Source organism: Cetorhinus maximus, chromosome 9 (assembly GCF_964194155.1).
Source record: "Cetorhinus maximus chromosome 9, sCetMax3.hap1.1, whole genome shotgun sequence".
In the NCBI taxonomy this organism is placed as follows: Eukaryota; Metazoa; Chordata; class Chondrichthyes; order Lamniformes; family Cetorhinidae; genus Cetorhinus; species Cetorhinus maximus.
The window spans coordinates 95,851,998-95,867,939 of record NC_135887.1 but is presented as its reverse complement, the minus strand read 5'-3'; the positions used below and the strand labels follow the sequence as shown (position 1 = coordinate 95,867,939).

The window sequence follows — 15,942 nt, the reverse complement described above, 5'->3', positions numbered from 1 at the left end:
ATTGCAGAAATAGTGGCAGTACTTCACTCAATCATGTTGACTTGAAAGGCTTTATGCCACAGAGATACTGATCCTCTTATAGCTGATGCTGACCAAAAACGTTTATGACCACTCAGTTTGGATAGCCTTCGGATGGCTAATGGCTTCAACCATAGGAACTTGGATAAAGAAGCAAGGGTCCAATAACTTAAATGCTTTGTTCCAGTAGCTGCACAATCTTGAAGTTGTTTCTTCAAAGACTAACACAAATGTTATTTTATTAATTGATGCACCTGCTTAAGGGAAAGGTTGCTCATTGTCAGAACAGTTGGTGGAAAAGGCTCCCTATGTGACTCTCAAGTGTGTCTCTGAGATAATGCCAGCAGGTACTGCAGCTGCAGCAGTGCCAATATCAACGAGTCCATGAAAAATCAAACACTGTCGCTAGAGCTGTCATTGCAGCTGGAAACACAGGCATCTGTTTCCTGGTCACCTTCTTCTGCTATACCCAACACTATCTTCATTCAGTTTTGAGGCAGGTGTTCAGAAAGCATGTGGACTCTGCAGAGTTTACATAATTGTCTTGTGTCAGTAATAGCAATTTCTGTTCAGCTGCGCATACATTTTAAAGACCTGGAATGATTTCTACAAGTCTCTGTTCTTGTCTTAGTGAAGGCATCCTTGCTTTTTAGAAAGTTTTATATTGTTGTAAAATAGATGGCTTAGATTTGTTGATGATTGGTTCTTTTGTAGTTGTCCACATTTGAAATAAATAGTTAACTATTGGGTGTGTACTGCCCATGTGTATCATATTTGGCGATGGGTGATGCTGTGTTAAATTTACTTATGGTGGAGTTTATTGAATGTAGTATTGCTTGGTTATGCAAATGAGTGGAAGATGAGTGGACATGCTGATATCTTTTTCTTTCTTTCTCACTTCATTGGAGACCAGTCATTTTGTTCTGATGTGCTCAATCTGAATGATGCCTGCCTAAATTGAAGACAGTATGCAGAGCCACCTTGAAAGGAATTATGACATGTTTATGTTGTAAATGAAACACAATTAATTCTGTCAAGTATGAAAATAAATGCATTTAATCCATCTTGAAGATCATTCTTTATTGCACCCTTCAGTACTTCACATTTGCATTGGACCAGTATCCTATCTGACCCTGCTTCTCTCATCCCCTGATGCTGTCATATATTGTTTAAAACTTTAGTATTTTTTCAATTTTTTTAATGTCTATGCTGAAGTCACTTGAGATTAACATGCTCCAGCTGCTTCACAGCAATGAATCTGTTTTAAATTTTATGTAAGATACTCTGTTGTCCACAGTAGTGGTCCACGGCAGTCTCTTGATTTAATCTTCTGGTGTTATTGATGCTAATCCTTGCAGTTGGAAAAGCCACATGGAGCAAGGACAACCACAGTCTTTTGGAAAGACTAAAGAATGATAGCAATTAAAATCAATAATATGCCAAACATAAAAAGATCTAAAAGCAAGTATTTTAGATCTGGAGTTGACTACGTTACATTAAACCATTAAAACTGTGGCTGTTTACTACACACTAAAAGCACAGAATCCAATTCTACTAGATTGTAAAACCCAGTGTAAAATAAGTGCAAATGCAATGTGACCAATAGTGAACAGATTGTTGCCTTCTACTATGTGCCTTAAGAGCCTCTTATTTCTGCTGCTCTTCTTCCTCTTCCATTATTATTCAGAACAGATATACATCCATTGGGAAGACTATTTCAGCTGGTTTTGCACTTCTGATAGAATGTGGAATCTGAAAAGATTGTGTGCACAGAATCGCACTGAACTTTGATTAATTATGTCTTTACAATTAAAAGAACACAGAAAACAAAGCCAAATCCTAGAGAACCTGTCAATATTGGGAAATATACAGCACAGAAAGTCCACTAAAGAATTAACGGCTGTAATAATTCTTCATGGGCAGAAATGTGGAGAAGTTTCTTAGAATTAAACAACATCTTAAACATTACTTACTTTCTCCTGTTTAAGCTTGATTTTCAAATGTTTAATCACCTAAGAGAATTTCTTAAGTAACCACAAATAAGCTTTGTTTTTATTTTAATGAAGCAGTCTCCAAAGAAGCTTTGACAAAATCAATCTTTGTTTATATGGTTAACAGATGAAGGGGGCACTCAGTAGAATACATACCTCCACCACTCTGTGTTAAACTCAATGTCATTACAATTATGCAGCTCTGCCTTGAATTTTTTTTTTCCTGTCTGGTTGATGCTTTGTAACTGCAAAGCTGAAAAAAGAAATATTTTTATTAAGAGCCTCCATCTCACTGAGGAGGCTTCAGGCTAATCCACATCCAACAACCTACTCTGAAAACTCTGCTCATATTTTGACAAAATCAGCTGTGGCAAATTTCACCACAGCTGTTGAGACAATCCACAACATTCTAAAACAATTGACAACATTCTAAATAAAACAACCCACACCATTCTTTAAAAAAGTCGGTTTGTCCTATCTCCCAATGCTAATGGATCCTTAAAAAAATTACAGGATTCAGATCAGATTTGCATCTTTGCCAAAGACTAATCAGCTCCTTCTTATCCAATACCCTATCTGTGTACCATTTTTCATTGAAATCCATCCATTAGTTTTTGAGGTATATGGTTTACAGACAAACAGACTAAAAAACAGGGTCGAGAACATTACGTCCAAGTGGCAGAGGTAATAATTATGTTGGATGATCAGGGACAATGTGACAAGTTAATTTCAGTAAACATTAACAATGATTCAGTATTACAATATGTGGTATAAATACAATGTTACAAAATAGAAGCTTGATATGTATGTTAACTTGTATTGCTCTGAGTCGAAAACTAGACACATATTTGTGTAACAATCAGGAAATGGTAGAGCAGGTCAGAGTCAGAGAGGACTTAGGCAAGGCTGACCACAATATGGCGAAGTCTGGAGTTTGGCTGATGATGGAAAAGAGAACAAACATGTCCAACTTTAGAATGGCAGATTATGAGGGGTGAGGTAAAGTAGTTACATTGAGAGGAGGCAATCATGGAGGAAAGTTTTAAAAATGTCATACACAGAGTACAAAGCAGATACATCCTACTGGGGAAATGGCATAACTGAGGGAAAGGCTGAGGAAATAAAGATGAAAAATACATTTTTCCCAGAGTACAAAGCTACTGTGAGAGTCCAAGGTGACTATAAAAATAAAAGAGGTTAATAAAATGGTCAGGAGAACTAAAATAGTAAATGTGGTTAGGATGGAAGGGTACATTAATAGAAGTAGCAAGGATTTCTATTAGTATATTTCCAGTGATCAAATGGAAAAGGAAAAGCTGGGGCTATTAAAACATACCAAAGGATAATAAGTATAGAAAGTGAATTATTTTTCCCTATATTCATTGACATGATCAAGAGCCGGTTCCACAGAGGGGAGGGGAATTTTTAGGGAGTTCAATGCTGACAGTTACATTGGTGATTCGATTGCTGTCGAGTGATGTACTAGTCGGAACTCACAGAATTCCAACTTCAACCTGTCTGACAGAAATGGATACAGGGCCTTCATTTCAATTTTGACGTGAGGCCTGCACTTATCTTTGTTTGGTCACCTTAAATAAAAAGGACCTGGCAAATTTGGCGGTAGCCCAAATGCACATGCAAAATGGGCTCGGACCATTTGCTATATTTGTCATTGTTGTGTCTACTTTACACCAATAAAATGAGTGCAACTGTGCAGAATTTATAAGTACACTACATCTGAAAGAAAAAGATATCTTAATGTTTTGAATGGAGCCCTTTATGTGAGCCTTGGATTTCGATGTATGATGTGATGCACAAAGTTGACCAACATACTGTTTCAAATGTTGTCTGACCTGTTGTCTATATTTCTAGCATTTTCCTTTTTCCTACATTTTTCAAAGGATTTCTCTTGTGGAGCTTTTCCCACATTAGACGTGACATCAGTTGTAGGTTTAGCTGACTAAACTTAGCATATAGTGATTGAAAGTGAAATACTTTGATCAGGAATAGACTGGAAGGCAAATCAAGTTTACCTTGGTTCTTTCCACTTAAATAGAGGTTGTGAAGGTAACCCTTAGTAATTCTCACCTTGTCTTTTTCCTACAGCCACAGGGACTTGAAACCAGAAAATTTATTGTTGGATGAAAAAAATAACATCAGAATAGCAGACTTTGGGATGGCTTCACTGCAGGTCGGCGACAGCTTGTTAGAAACCAGCTGCGGGTAAGTTCTCATTTTGCCAGTGTAATCAAGGAAACAAAATATGTTTTAATAATTGACTGCTTCGGAAGTTTAATTTGTTCATATCAGATGCATTATTCATTTCAATGCAAATAGCAAGCATAAATGTGAAAGCAAAATCTTTGAAAACTAATCTATTTATTTGGTGTGTGTTATAACTCAGAGCAGAATGTATTATGATTTACTGAGATAGTGTCAAACCTCAAAAGGTTTGTTTTTATGAACTCCCATTTATCTTGATTTAGATTTTGAAAAAGCTCAGTTTTTTTGGCAGCATTTAACTATTACAAACAACATTTGCTGTTGCCTTTAATTCAAACAATGGTGATAGTAATAATTCACCTACACTGTGTCAGACAAGTAACTCTTTATTGCATTGACAACAACAAATGGCAACTCAGCAAAATATATGAGGCTATTATCATCCAATGACAACATTGTATGAAATAATTTTTCACTGTGGAATGTATCTTAATCCATCTCAATGAATAACCAGAGAGACTGTGGTACCCTTGCAATTTCAAAGTTACAGGAAAGTGTGGAGTCATCAAAGAAGAGATGTAAGACATTTTTTTTAAATCCCCTTCGATATTAGTCACCTTGAAAGTTACAGTATGTAAAAAGAAAATGACATAATGAAATTGTTGTTTGATTACCATCTTGCTTGCGTTTGTGTGCTACACTCCAGTTGGGTGTAGTGACAGCAGAATACATGGAGGATGCTCATTACTTCCCATACAAAAACTAATTCCAGAATTCTACCAGATGACCAGCAAGTACTGCTGGCTTTAAACTTCCTGCCACAAAAGGGAATTCCTGCCGCCAGTATCTTGAATTTGTACAACACTAGTGTCAAAAATCAGGTGGGGAAATGTCAGAATTTTTTTATTATTATGAAACTCTAAATATCTTTTTTATTACTTACTGTTATTTTTCTGTACAATGTTCTCCCCATCGCTCCCAGCGTTACTGACTCTTGCGTGGGGTATAGTTATACTGCTGCCAGCAGCTCTCTGGCACCTCATGCTGGTGCGGAGTTAATACTATAGGCACATAGTGTCAGAATCCAGCACTGCTAGGTCTGATAAAACATTGGTTAGTTGCATGGTAAATCTCCTGTCACCTCATCCAAGTGACGATTCCTCATGTGTATGCCTAAACTGTGAGTAACAGCAGGCCATTCAATCATGGGAGGCATCACAGCTGATTGCAATTCTGTCCTTCATCCAATGCCCCCATGTGCACTTTCCAGCAGTGGTCACTAAAAGGCAATCAAATGCAGGAATTGTATCTGATACTTCCATCCTAAGTCAAGGGCGCTGATCGATTGTGTTGTACTGTCATTGCTGTCCAAAACTGAGACCAGCTAATTCAGCATAGCCTTCTGCTCTATATGGCTTGTAGCTACAGCAGGCAGTGCCTTTGGGCACAATGCCATTATTGAACCATCTGTAAGTATAGTCTTTTCATTAAATTATTTTTTAGCCATGCATGTGAATAAGCCATGTAGCTACAATGTTTTTTCCTTAAAATTATAAATGAACAAAATAATTTTCGCACCTAGGCAACAGGTTATTCAATGTTACCACATAGTTGAAAATTAGACCAAGGCTAAATAGAAGATGAGTTAATGAACACAAAACTTTGGCAATTCACTGTCAACATCTGAATAAGTTAAGCAATTCATCAAGATTACCTAATATTGTTTAGCCCCTCACTCAGAAGTCTTTAGTTGAAATCCAAAATCTAAAAGCTTATTTCAGACAATTGTAGAAGACCTTTGGAGAAAAGCAATGAAATCAATAGCAAGCCTTCTGAAAGGAGACAAGCAGAGCTATTATTTGACAAATGCAGGAGTTACCTCACAAATATACAATGTCACTGCAAAACATGAATGGTCATAAAATCCCAGTCACATTCATTTTGGTTTCAAATGTGATCTTCTTTCAAGTAATTCATCCCTAAAAGGGAACACCATATGTTTCAATGAATGTGAAATCTGTCAGTGTTTGATCATAAATCTCACTCCTAATAGTTCCTTGATGCAGGTCCACACAAGTGACTCGATAGATCTGTACATTTTAATTTTATCTTTTTGAAACACCCATGTGACACATTTCCATTTTATTTTCATTAAACTTTGTGCTCACAGTGAGGGATATTGCTGGTGAGGAATTAATGCTATAGGCATTTAGTGTCAAAACCTAGCACTCGTGGGTCTGGTAAGATATTAGTTAGTTGCACAGTAAATCTGCTAACACTGTACCCTGCCAACATGCCTCATTGTTACATTTTCACAATAAGTTATTGTGTGTATCTCTTTGATGAAAATTAGTGTCAAATTGCACACAATTTTGTGTTGTGCATTTACTCCCTAGGAATTAATTTAATGTACAACCAACAGATTAGAGGGAGTCTGTAGCCACATGATCCTGTGCTAACCCAGCTGGCAGAGATGAAAAGCATCAAGCTACAATATTACTATAATGATTAAGTTATTCACAAAGGGAGGATTCTTTCAACTCTGGTTTCTTCCAGTTCGTTGCATCAATAAAATGAGCACAATTACCAAAAATCAGGGTGTATAGTATTTCAGTTTTGTTCTTGTATAGTAAGCTACTTAGTAACCATGCTTGCTATTAATAAAGTTTTCTTTTAACTTGCCTCACAAAAACTCTCACTGGTGTTTGTGCAGTCTGGGTAAATTGAGAGACTATCCCTTCAGTGCTTCGAAAATGATTGATAAATGAGCCGTGATATAAAACTGTAACGTCATAACCATCAAGATTACATGCCATGCACAAAAATATAGGGTGCACAAGAACTGCATCGAGAAATGATCAGTTGGTGGAGAGTTCAGCAGTGTTTCTGATCTCACCAATGGCTGAAAATCTTACTTTCCTTTAACTTGAACACTAGATCATCAATGACAAATTGTGTGCACAGCTTTTGTTAGCTTTTTTTTTAAAAACTGTTTTTCTGCCATGACAAACGGTCTTCCAATCTGTGGAAAATGTCATGAAGGTGAAGATACTGCTAAGTGCCCAATGAGATAGGCATGATCAAACAGGTGGTAACTCAGAAGCTGCTGAGTGGTTACAAACCTTTCATTTATTCTCTTTGATGCAGCCTATAAACAGGAAATAAAGTTATCTGTGCAAAAATTAGGTTGCTACCCTGAGTTGGAAGGTCTGTGACAGTGCTAGATGTGAATTAATTATCATAGCTTCAAATACCCTGATGGTGCAAATGTGCTATGATGTTCTCAACTTGGCTAGTTTTCCTCCATTTTGCATTTGGCTTGATAGACCTTGAAAGCCCATCCCCTGACATCTCAGTGTACCTCTCCCGCTTTCAGAGACAGGCAGGGCTGCCCTAGCCTTCTTTGTACTGTGAAAGTGGCCTCTCCATACTATTGGGTTAGGATTGGGGAAAATTGCTGCTTTCCATCTGATCCATTGTGGCCCCCTAAAGATTGAGCACTGCATGTTAAATTCTGTCATGTGTAATAACAATATGCAGCTAAATCCCTGATTGTCCTGCTCATACATTAGCCAAGTTTGGAAAGATTACAGCAGAACGCGGTTCTAGAGAATTGATTTCTAGAAAATAAAGGCATCAAAAATGGCATGAAAAGCGTAAATGCTGAAATGTGAAATAAAAGCAGAAAAATGAACGTATACATGAAGTCTGCCTGTATCTGAAAAGAGAAAAGACAAGTCTTGAAGAAAAATGTTTTTTTTTTGAAAAGTCACCTTAAGGGATATAGGCCCTGAATTTACATTAATACTGTAAAAGCACACCTACTTTGTCATGCCTGAAAACGGGACGAATCCTACTTAAACCAGATTTCCACCTTATAACCTTTGATTGGCTCTGAGGATGCTTTAGTCCATGTGACATTATTGCCTGGAGTTTGTTTTAATAGATGCAAATGAGGGAAAATATCATAAAGCGGGCTGAAATCTCATGATTTGCATTTCCACTGAACCAAGAACAAAGAACAAAGCAAAGAGGGTTGCCAATAGCAGCATCAGCTGATCCTGACAGAAGTGCTTCCAGTTTGTAGCCTGGAGAAGTTTTAACAGTAATTGCTTGTGTTTGAAAAGCTGTTTGGGAGCAGTTTTCTTTTTTGACATGCACCTGTACAGAGCTGGCCTTGTTTCTCAGAGCTTGAGGGTTGAAAGAGCACTTGAACATTTTTGCTTCCACTCAAAGTAAAAGTTCTGTGACAACACAAGGACAATCCTTGTCTTCTACAGGCAGAGGTGCAGTACAGGGTGGAGAAAAGGAGAGTGAGGCAAAAATTTCAGGGGGTTGCACCCTGAAAATACTATGCTCCCCAAAGAGTTTACAGGCAACACAGGCCTTCTGAAGATCTCACAGAGCAGCTCTGAGTGAGAAGAGTGTATTCATGAAAGAAACTCTAGACGGGAGGTAACAACTTTGTTCATGAAGACCTAAAGCCAAGATCAACTGTCCAAACAGCTCTATCTGTGGTTGTGAAAGTTGCCACCAGACAAAACTTCAATGCCATCAGCAACTTCCCAGCAGCTACAGGGGGCCTATGTGATGCCATACAAGGTGCCATCTGGCCATGCACTTGTCAGGTTACTGACAGCATTCTCAGGAGAGCTGGGGGATCATTTAATTTGATGTGACAACAATCTGATAGAGCCATTCACTTTTCTCATGTAGCAATTTTATCACATTGTGACTGTTTTGCCCTCAGGATCCCTGCCCACACTGTCAAGGAAGAAAGGCAAGTTAACAAATAGATTTGGGGTGATTGATCATACTATTTGCAACTCTGGATAATGATCTCCCAGTACATTGCAAGAAGGGAAACTAAGGAGCTATACAGTGAGGCTCCTGCATCTATTAAAGTTGTTATAGAGAAAACTATATATGGGTCTTAAAGAGACACCTATATATATCAGGAGGCTCTCTGTCATATGCTTCTGAGCATGTCTTTCATATAGCAGTAGCTTGCAGTGCCCCTCAACTTTGCCTTCCAAGATAAGATTCCTGGGGAAGTAGTTCCAACTGCAGTGAAGGCGGAGGACCATAGAATGGATCATTATCAGGACCATCGTTTAAGGATTCCTCAGTGCCAGCTGCAAGAATGTAACTAATCAATGGAATAATCTCTTTTTACTATTACTCTATTGCTCCCAACTTCAGCTCAAGTTCTGTTCCTTCAATATAGGAGAGACTGTGGAACCTTGCAGCACATCAGTCCTCTCTGTCCTTAAACTATATTTCCCCATGGTGTCTAACATGCCTTTCCTTCACCCTGATGGGTGAGGCGCTATGTCCGTCAGCAGCAATAGAATTGTATTTCACCACAATCTGTAACTTAGCAGCCCAGCATATTCCTCACTCTACCATTACCATAAAGCCAGGGGCCCAACCTTGGGAATTGCTGGCAAAGACAGTATTTATTGTCCATCCCTAAATGCCCTTGAGCAGATGCTGGGGAGCCATCATCTTGAACCATTGCATTCGCTGAGGTGTATGACAGCCAGAGTCTAGAAGGGCATGCTAGGAGCAGAACCAGGCATTCCTGAAAATGACATGTCAATCTGGTGAAGCTACAACAGAGGTGGAAGCAGCAAGCTATAGACAGAGCTAAATGATCCCACAACCACCAGATCATATCAAAATTCTGCAGTCTTGCCACTTCTAGTTATGAATGGTGGTGAACAATTAAAAAAAAACCACAGGAGGTGGAAGCTCCACAAACATCTCCACCCTCAATGATGGTGGAGCCCAGCACATGAGTGCAAAAGACTGAAACATTTGCAACTACTTTCAGCCAGAAGTGTTGAATAGATGATCCATCTCAGCCTACCTCTGATGCCCTCCCCATTATAGTAGCCAGCCTTCAGCCAATTTAATTAATTCCAAGAAATGGCTAAGTGCAGTAGATACAGTGAAGGCTATGAACCTGACAACATCCCAGCTGCAGTACTGAAGATTTGTGCTCCAGAACTAGCTGTGCCCCTTAGCCAAACTGTTCCAGTACAGCTGCAACACTGGCATTTACCAGACAAAATGGAAAATTGTCCTGTTCACAAAAAGCAAAACAAATCCAATCTGGCCAGTTACTGCTCCATCAGTCTATTCTCAATCATTAGCAAAGTGATGGAAGATTTTGTCGACAGTGCTATCAAGCTACACTCACTCACCAATAACACGCTCACTGAGTTTGGGTTCTGCTAGGACGATTCAGCTGCAGACCTCAATACAGCCTTGGTGCAAACAAGGATGAAAGAGCTGAATTCAGAGGTAAGATGGACATTGACTGCTCTTGATATCACTGCAGCATTTGACCAAGAGTGGCATCAAAGAGCCTTAGTAAAATTAGAGTCATTGGGAATCAGGGGGAAAATTCCCCACTAGTTGGAATCATACCAGCACATAGGAAGATGGTTGTGGTTGTTAGAGGCCAATCATCCTGACCTCTGGATATTGCTGCAGGTGTTCCTTGGGATAGTGTTCTAGGCCCAACCATCTTCAGCTGCATCATCAATGATCTTCTCCCCATCACAAGGACTCCTCAGATACTGAAGCAGTCCATGCCCACAATCAACGAGACCTGGACAATAGTCTTGTTGCATGTGGCCTGAGTTGATAAATGGCAAGTAGCAATCACAGCACACACATGTCAGGTAATGGCCATCTCCAACAAGAGAGAATATAATCATCTTCCTTTGACATTCAGAGGCATTGTCATTGCTGAATCCCCCGCTATCAACATGCTGGGCGTCACCACTGACCAGAAATTTAATTGGACCAGCCATATTAGCACTGTGGCTACAAGAGCAGGTCAGAGGCTGGGAATCCTGCAGCGAGTGACTCACCCCCTGACTCCCCAAAGCCTGTCCACCACCTACAGGACACAAGTCAGGAGTGTGATGAATACCCCCCACTTGGCTGGATGAGTTCAACTCCAATAACACTCAAGAGGCACCATCCAGGACAAAGCAGCCCGCTGGATTGGCACCCTTCCACCACTGGAACATCATGACAGCAAGGTACATCATATACAAGATGCACTGCAGCAACTTCTTCGAAGCTTCTTCCAAGGCTTCTTCGATAACAGCTCCAAAAACTGTGACCTGTACCCCCTAGAACAGTGTTTTTTGACCAGGGTTCTTTTATTCGTTCATGGAATGTGGGCATCGCTAGATAGGTCAGCATTTATTGCCCTTCTCTATTTGCCCTTGTTCAGAGGGTATTTAAAAGCCAACCACAGTGCTGTGGTTCTGGAGTCACATGTAGGCCAGACCAGGTAAGGATGGCAGATTTTCTTCTCTAAAGGACATTAGTGAACCAGGTTTTTACAACAATCGGCAATGGTTTCATGGTCATCATCAGACTCTTAATTCCAGACTTTTATTGGATTCAAATTTCGCCATCAGCTGTGGTGGAATTCGAACCCAGAATATTAACCTTGGTCTCTGGAATACTAGTCCAAGTGACAATACCACTATGCCACCGCCTCCCCTAAAGGATTCTGTACAGTTTTCAAGTCATTTGTACCAAATTTTTCACGATATACTGTTCTATTTAATGGAAAGTAATCATTCATTCATTCAGTAGTGTTTTACTTTGTTTTCATTTTGTTTTGAATGGAGGAGGGAGAGAGGGTTAGGGTTCCACAGTGTTTGTTAGCCAAAAAAGGTTGAAAACCACTGGCTTAGAAGGACAGATGCATAGGAACACCACGACCTGTGAGTTCCCCTTCAAAGTCACACACAGTGCTGACTAGGAGATATATCACCGTTCCTTCAATGTTGCTGGATCAAAATCCTGGAGCTCCAGACCTAACAGTGCTGCTCAAGAAGAAGGCTCATCACCACCCCCTCTGAGGCAATTTGGGTGGGCAATCAATGCTGTTCTTGCTTCCTATAAATGAAGGAATGCAAAAGAAGATGCAATCCAGGAGTCGGTACTGTGAAAATACTTGACTGTTGCTGTGCTGCAAAAGAGTCACATGGCTCTCCACACATGACACGTTAGTCCTGAGGAAGACCTGCTATGAGTTGCATTTCTGGATTCTGGACTGTTATGGAGCTCTGAGGGGATGGGCCCGAGGCTTGATATGTGCTGCTGTCCTGAGAAGTTGTAGCCTCATACAGGGTTACTCCGCCTGCAGCCATTCCATTGAGCTCAGAACTTGCGTATCCACTGATTAACAGGATGGCAGATCTAATGATTGCCATTAGGCTCTAAAAGCCATGAGAGGCAGTGGCCTGAGACAGTGCCTGAAAGCCAGGGCAGAATTTTATGGCCTTGTCACGTCAGGGACAGGGCTGTAAAATGTGGCGAGACATTCAAAAGTCCATTGACTTCGGCGGGACTAAAATTCCACCCCCAATTTCTGGTTTGTCTCACCTGTTCCATACTGCCTACAGAGCTGCAGTCTATGATACCGTGAAGGAGCAGTCAACAGCTAGACCAAACCATTTCTGAGGTATCAGTAAAGCTTTCATGCACTTCGTTGACACCTGTAACAAGAAAAATGCCTCCACAATGTTAACCACAATTGCTAACTGAACACACTTGTGTCACTTCTGTCAGTTGCCACAGATCTTGAGGGCCTGTCCTTAGTACCTGCTCATAGGTGCAATGTTGCTCAATTATCCTTCTGTTTAATATTTATCATATTTCCTTTCCTTCATTCAAAAATATGTCTCATATGTCTCCAGAAAAAATTTTGTACATCATATCAGCTCAATCTACTAATCTATGACCTTCTGAAGTGACACAATCTCCTGCATTGTAAAGGGCACTCTGTATTTTTCAGTTCTCTCTAAATTTTGAAATTGTGGCCCTACATCCAAGTACAGATAATTTATTTTAGTATTTTCTATTTGTATGTAAATTAGCCCTAACAAAAGGAACATCATTATTTTTATCCCTCCATTGCAAAAAAAGGAAATTAACAATTACTTTCTGTTCTCTGCCCTTTAGCCGATTCCTTCCTGTGTTGTCACATTCCCTTTAATACTGTCTAACAACTTTATCAACAAGTCTCCCATGTAGCAAGTCTCTTTGAATTTCCATATATACAACATCCCCACTGCATTTTTGTTGGCAGCTATACGCCATCATTTCTTCAAAGGACTCTAGTAAAGTTGCTCTGACCTGACTTTTAAAAAATAATTGTGTGCTGGCTATCCTTACTAAATCCATGTACTTCTAAGTGAGCGTTAGTTTTATTCTGTATTTTGAGATCTATAATCTCACCACTGATGTTAGACTGAATATAAATACCCAGTATACTCCTTATTTCCTTCTTAAATTGAAGTATTATGTTGGTCACCTTCTATATCCAAGGATGTTTGAAAGATTTTGATCAGAGCTTCTGCTATTTCCTCTGTGATTTCACTCTGCAATCTAGAGCCCAGCACACTATTTTGATTTACACCAACGTTTTCAGTATAATGTCCCTATCAAGCATTAACGTTTCTAATTTCCACTCCTTTTCTTGTCCTTTTTTATTTCCTTTATCATTCTGGTAAAAATCCAAAGCAAAATGATCATTTTTTGTCTCCACAAATCCTTCATCTTCCATGAGATTTCCTTTTACATTTCTTGATTAAATATAAGTACATAGGATATATGGCACAGAAACAGGCCATTCAGCCCAACCAGTCCATGTTGGCATTTATGCACAACTCGAACCCCCTCCCATCTTTTCTCATCTAAATCTACCATTGTAACCATCTATTTTCTTCCCCCTTATATGCCTCTCTAGTTTCCCCTTAAATGCACCTTTACTATTTCAACCACTCCTTGTGGAAACAAGTTCCACATTCTTGCCACATTTTAGGTGAAGAAGTTTCTTCTGAATTCCCTAGTGGATTTCTTGGTGACTATCTTATAATGATGGCCTCTAGTTATGCTCTTCCCCACAAGTGGAAACATTCTTTCTGCCAAAACATTTTACAATTTTAAATATGTCCGTTAACTCACCCCTCAGCCTTTTTTTTCCAAGAACGAAGAGACCCAGCCTGTCAATCCTTTCCTGTTATGTATACCCACACATTTCTGGTATCATCCTTGTAAATCTTCTCTGCACCCTCTCTAGTGCCTCTATATTCTTTTTATTATATGGTGACCAGAACTGCAGGCAATACTCTTAAGTCTGGTCTAACTTTGATACATGACTTTAGCATAACTAGGTTTAGCATAACTTTCCCTACTTCTCAATTCTGTCCCTCTAGAAATAAAACCTAGTGCTTGGTTTGCTCTTTTTTTTACGTTCTTTCTAACCTGTGGCACAACTTTAAGTGATTGATTTGTGTTCTGAGATCACTTTGTTCCTCTAGACCTTCCAAGTAATAAGTGACCTCCCTAATCATCCTACCAAAATGTACTACCTCACATTTATCTGTTTTGCACTTCATTCATCAATTATTTATCCATTCTGTAAGTTTATTTATGTCCTCCTGTAATTTGTTCCAGTCCTCCTCTGTAGTGACTACCCTTTCCTCACCGTCCCCCCGCCCCCCCCCCCCCCATTTGATGTTCAACCGCCGCTGTTCCATTCTTGTGGGACATTTATTTACACTCAGAATGGAGACAACACTAGCAAAGTCCCATTTATTAGGTATCATGGAACATCCTTAAAAGGTTGTGGTATGTCTTTTCCTGAAAATCCTAGTCTTGTGATAATGGTGCTCCTACAGTGTGTTATGATCACAGTCGGTGTTAATCGTGGTGCAAACCAAATCCCAGAGGGAAACTTGGCATTAAGAGTAACTCAGCAGTAAGAGGTCCAGAAACAAAATAAATCATAAGGGCCTAATCTCGGGCCAACAGAAAAGCACCAGTGAGAAACCCGTGGTGTGCCTAATGTGCCCTATGCTTTCATTTACGGGTGCTACATCTTGGTGCTGCCCCATCGCTCGGAGTGGCATCTGAGATAGCCTACTGACTCTGCTGTCCTGTTGGCCTTGATGACCTTGGTGGGCGTCCTCTGGCCCGTGGAGCCTGTGCTGGCCTCGCCTGGGAGTGAGCTGCCAGTTCCACAGCTGGGATCTCCTCTGTCACCGCAGCCTTATCGGATGATATGGTCACTGGGAGAGGGATGGAGGAGCTGGTGCCCTCATCCGGAGCGCCCTGAGAGGAGCCTGCAGAGACGACAGGCAGCTGCTGCACCAACGTGAGGTCACCTCAGACTTCCCTGCTCACCATGGATGGATGTGCAACGAGCTGGGAAGCTTGGCGCCCACACCATCTCCTGCACTGGCAGTGACCAGCTGAGGTCATTGCCGATGTGAGGGCTTGCTGGGCAAGCGCATCCCTAAGAAGCCCTGGCGGGTCTCCTAGAGGACCCTCTCCATGAGAATCACCACTCTCTCCATGAAGGACGCATGGCGCTCGGACAAGTGGCTCATTGCTTCAGCGATCGTCCACGTAGACTCCTCCACCACGGAGATCAAGCCAAGCAGAGCCTCATGCATCTCCCCCAGATGCTCCCGCACACCCGGGCGCATTTCCTGCCCCTGCTGCATTGTGGATGACTCCAGAGGCACATCATCAGGCACCGACTGTGCATGCACCTGGTCCCCTGCAGTCCTCTGACTGCAGGCGCCGTGGACACTCTCTGCCTCTGCCAGCTCCTCCAGCGAGTGTGAAGTGCCGTCACGACTGTGCCCCGGACATTAGCCGTTGT

General features: G+C 40.7%; 1 protein-coding gene across 1 annotated transcript in view; it reads left to right on the top strand.

Moving 5' to 3' along the window:
* LOC144685073 (serine/threonine-protein kinase BRSK2-like) overlaps positions 1-15,942 on the top strand; it is a 383,048-nt gene that overhangs the window by 177,813 nt on the left and 189,293 nt on the right. Inside the window, exon 3 of the mRNA XM_078549609.1 lies at positions 4,116-4,232. Coding sequence (XP_078405735.1) covers positions 4,116-4,232 — 117 coding nt within the window. The remainder of the gene's footprint in view (positions 1-4,115; positions 4,233-15,942) is intronic.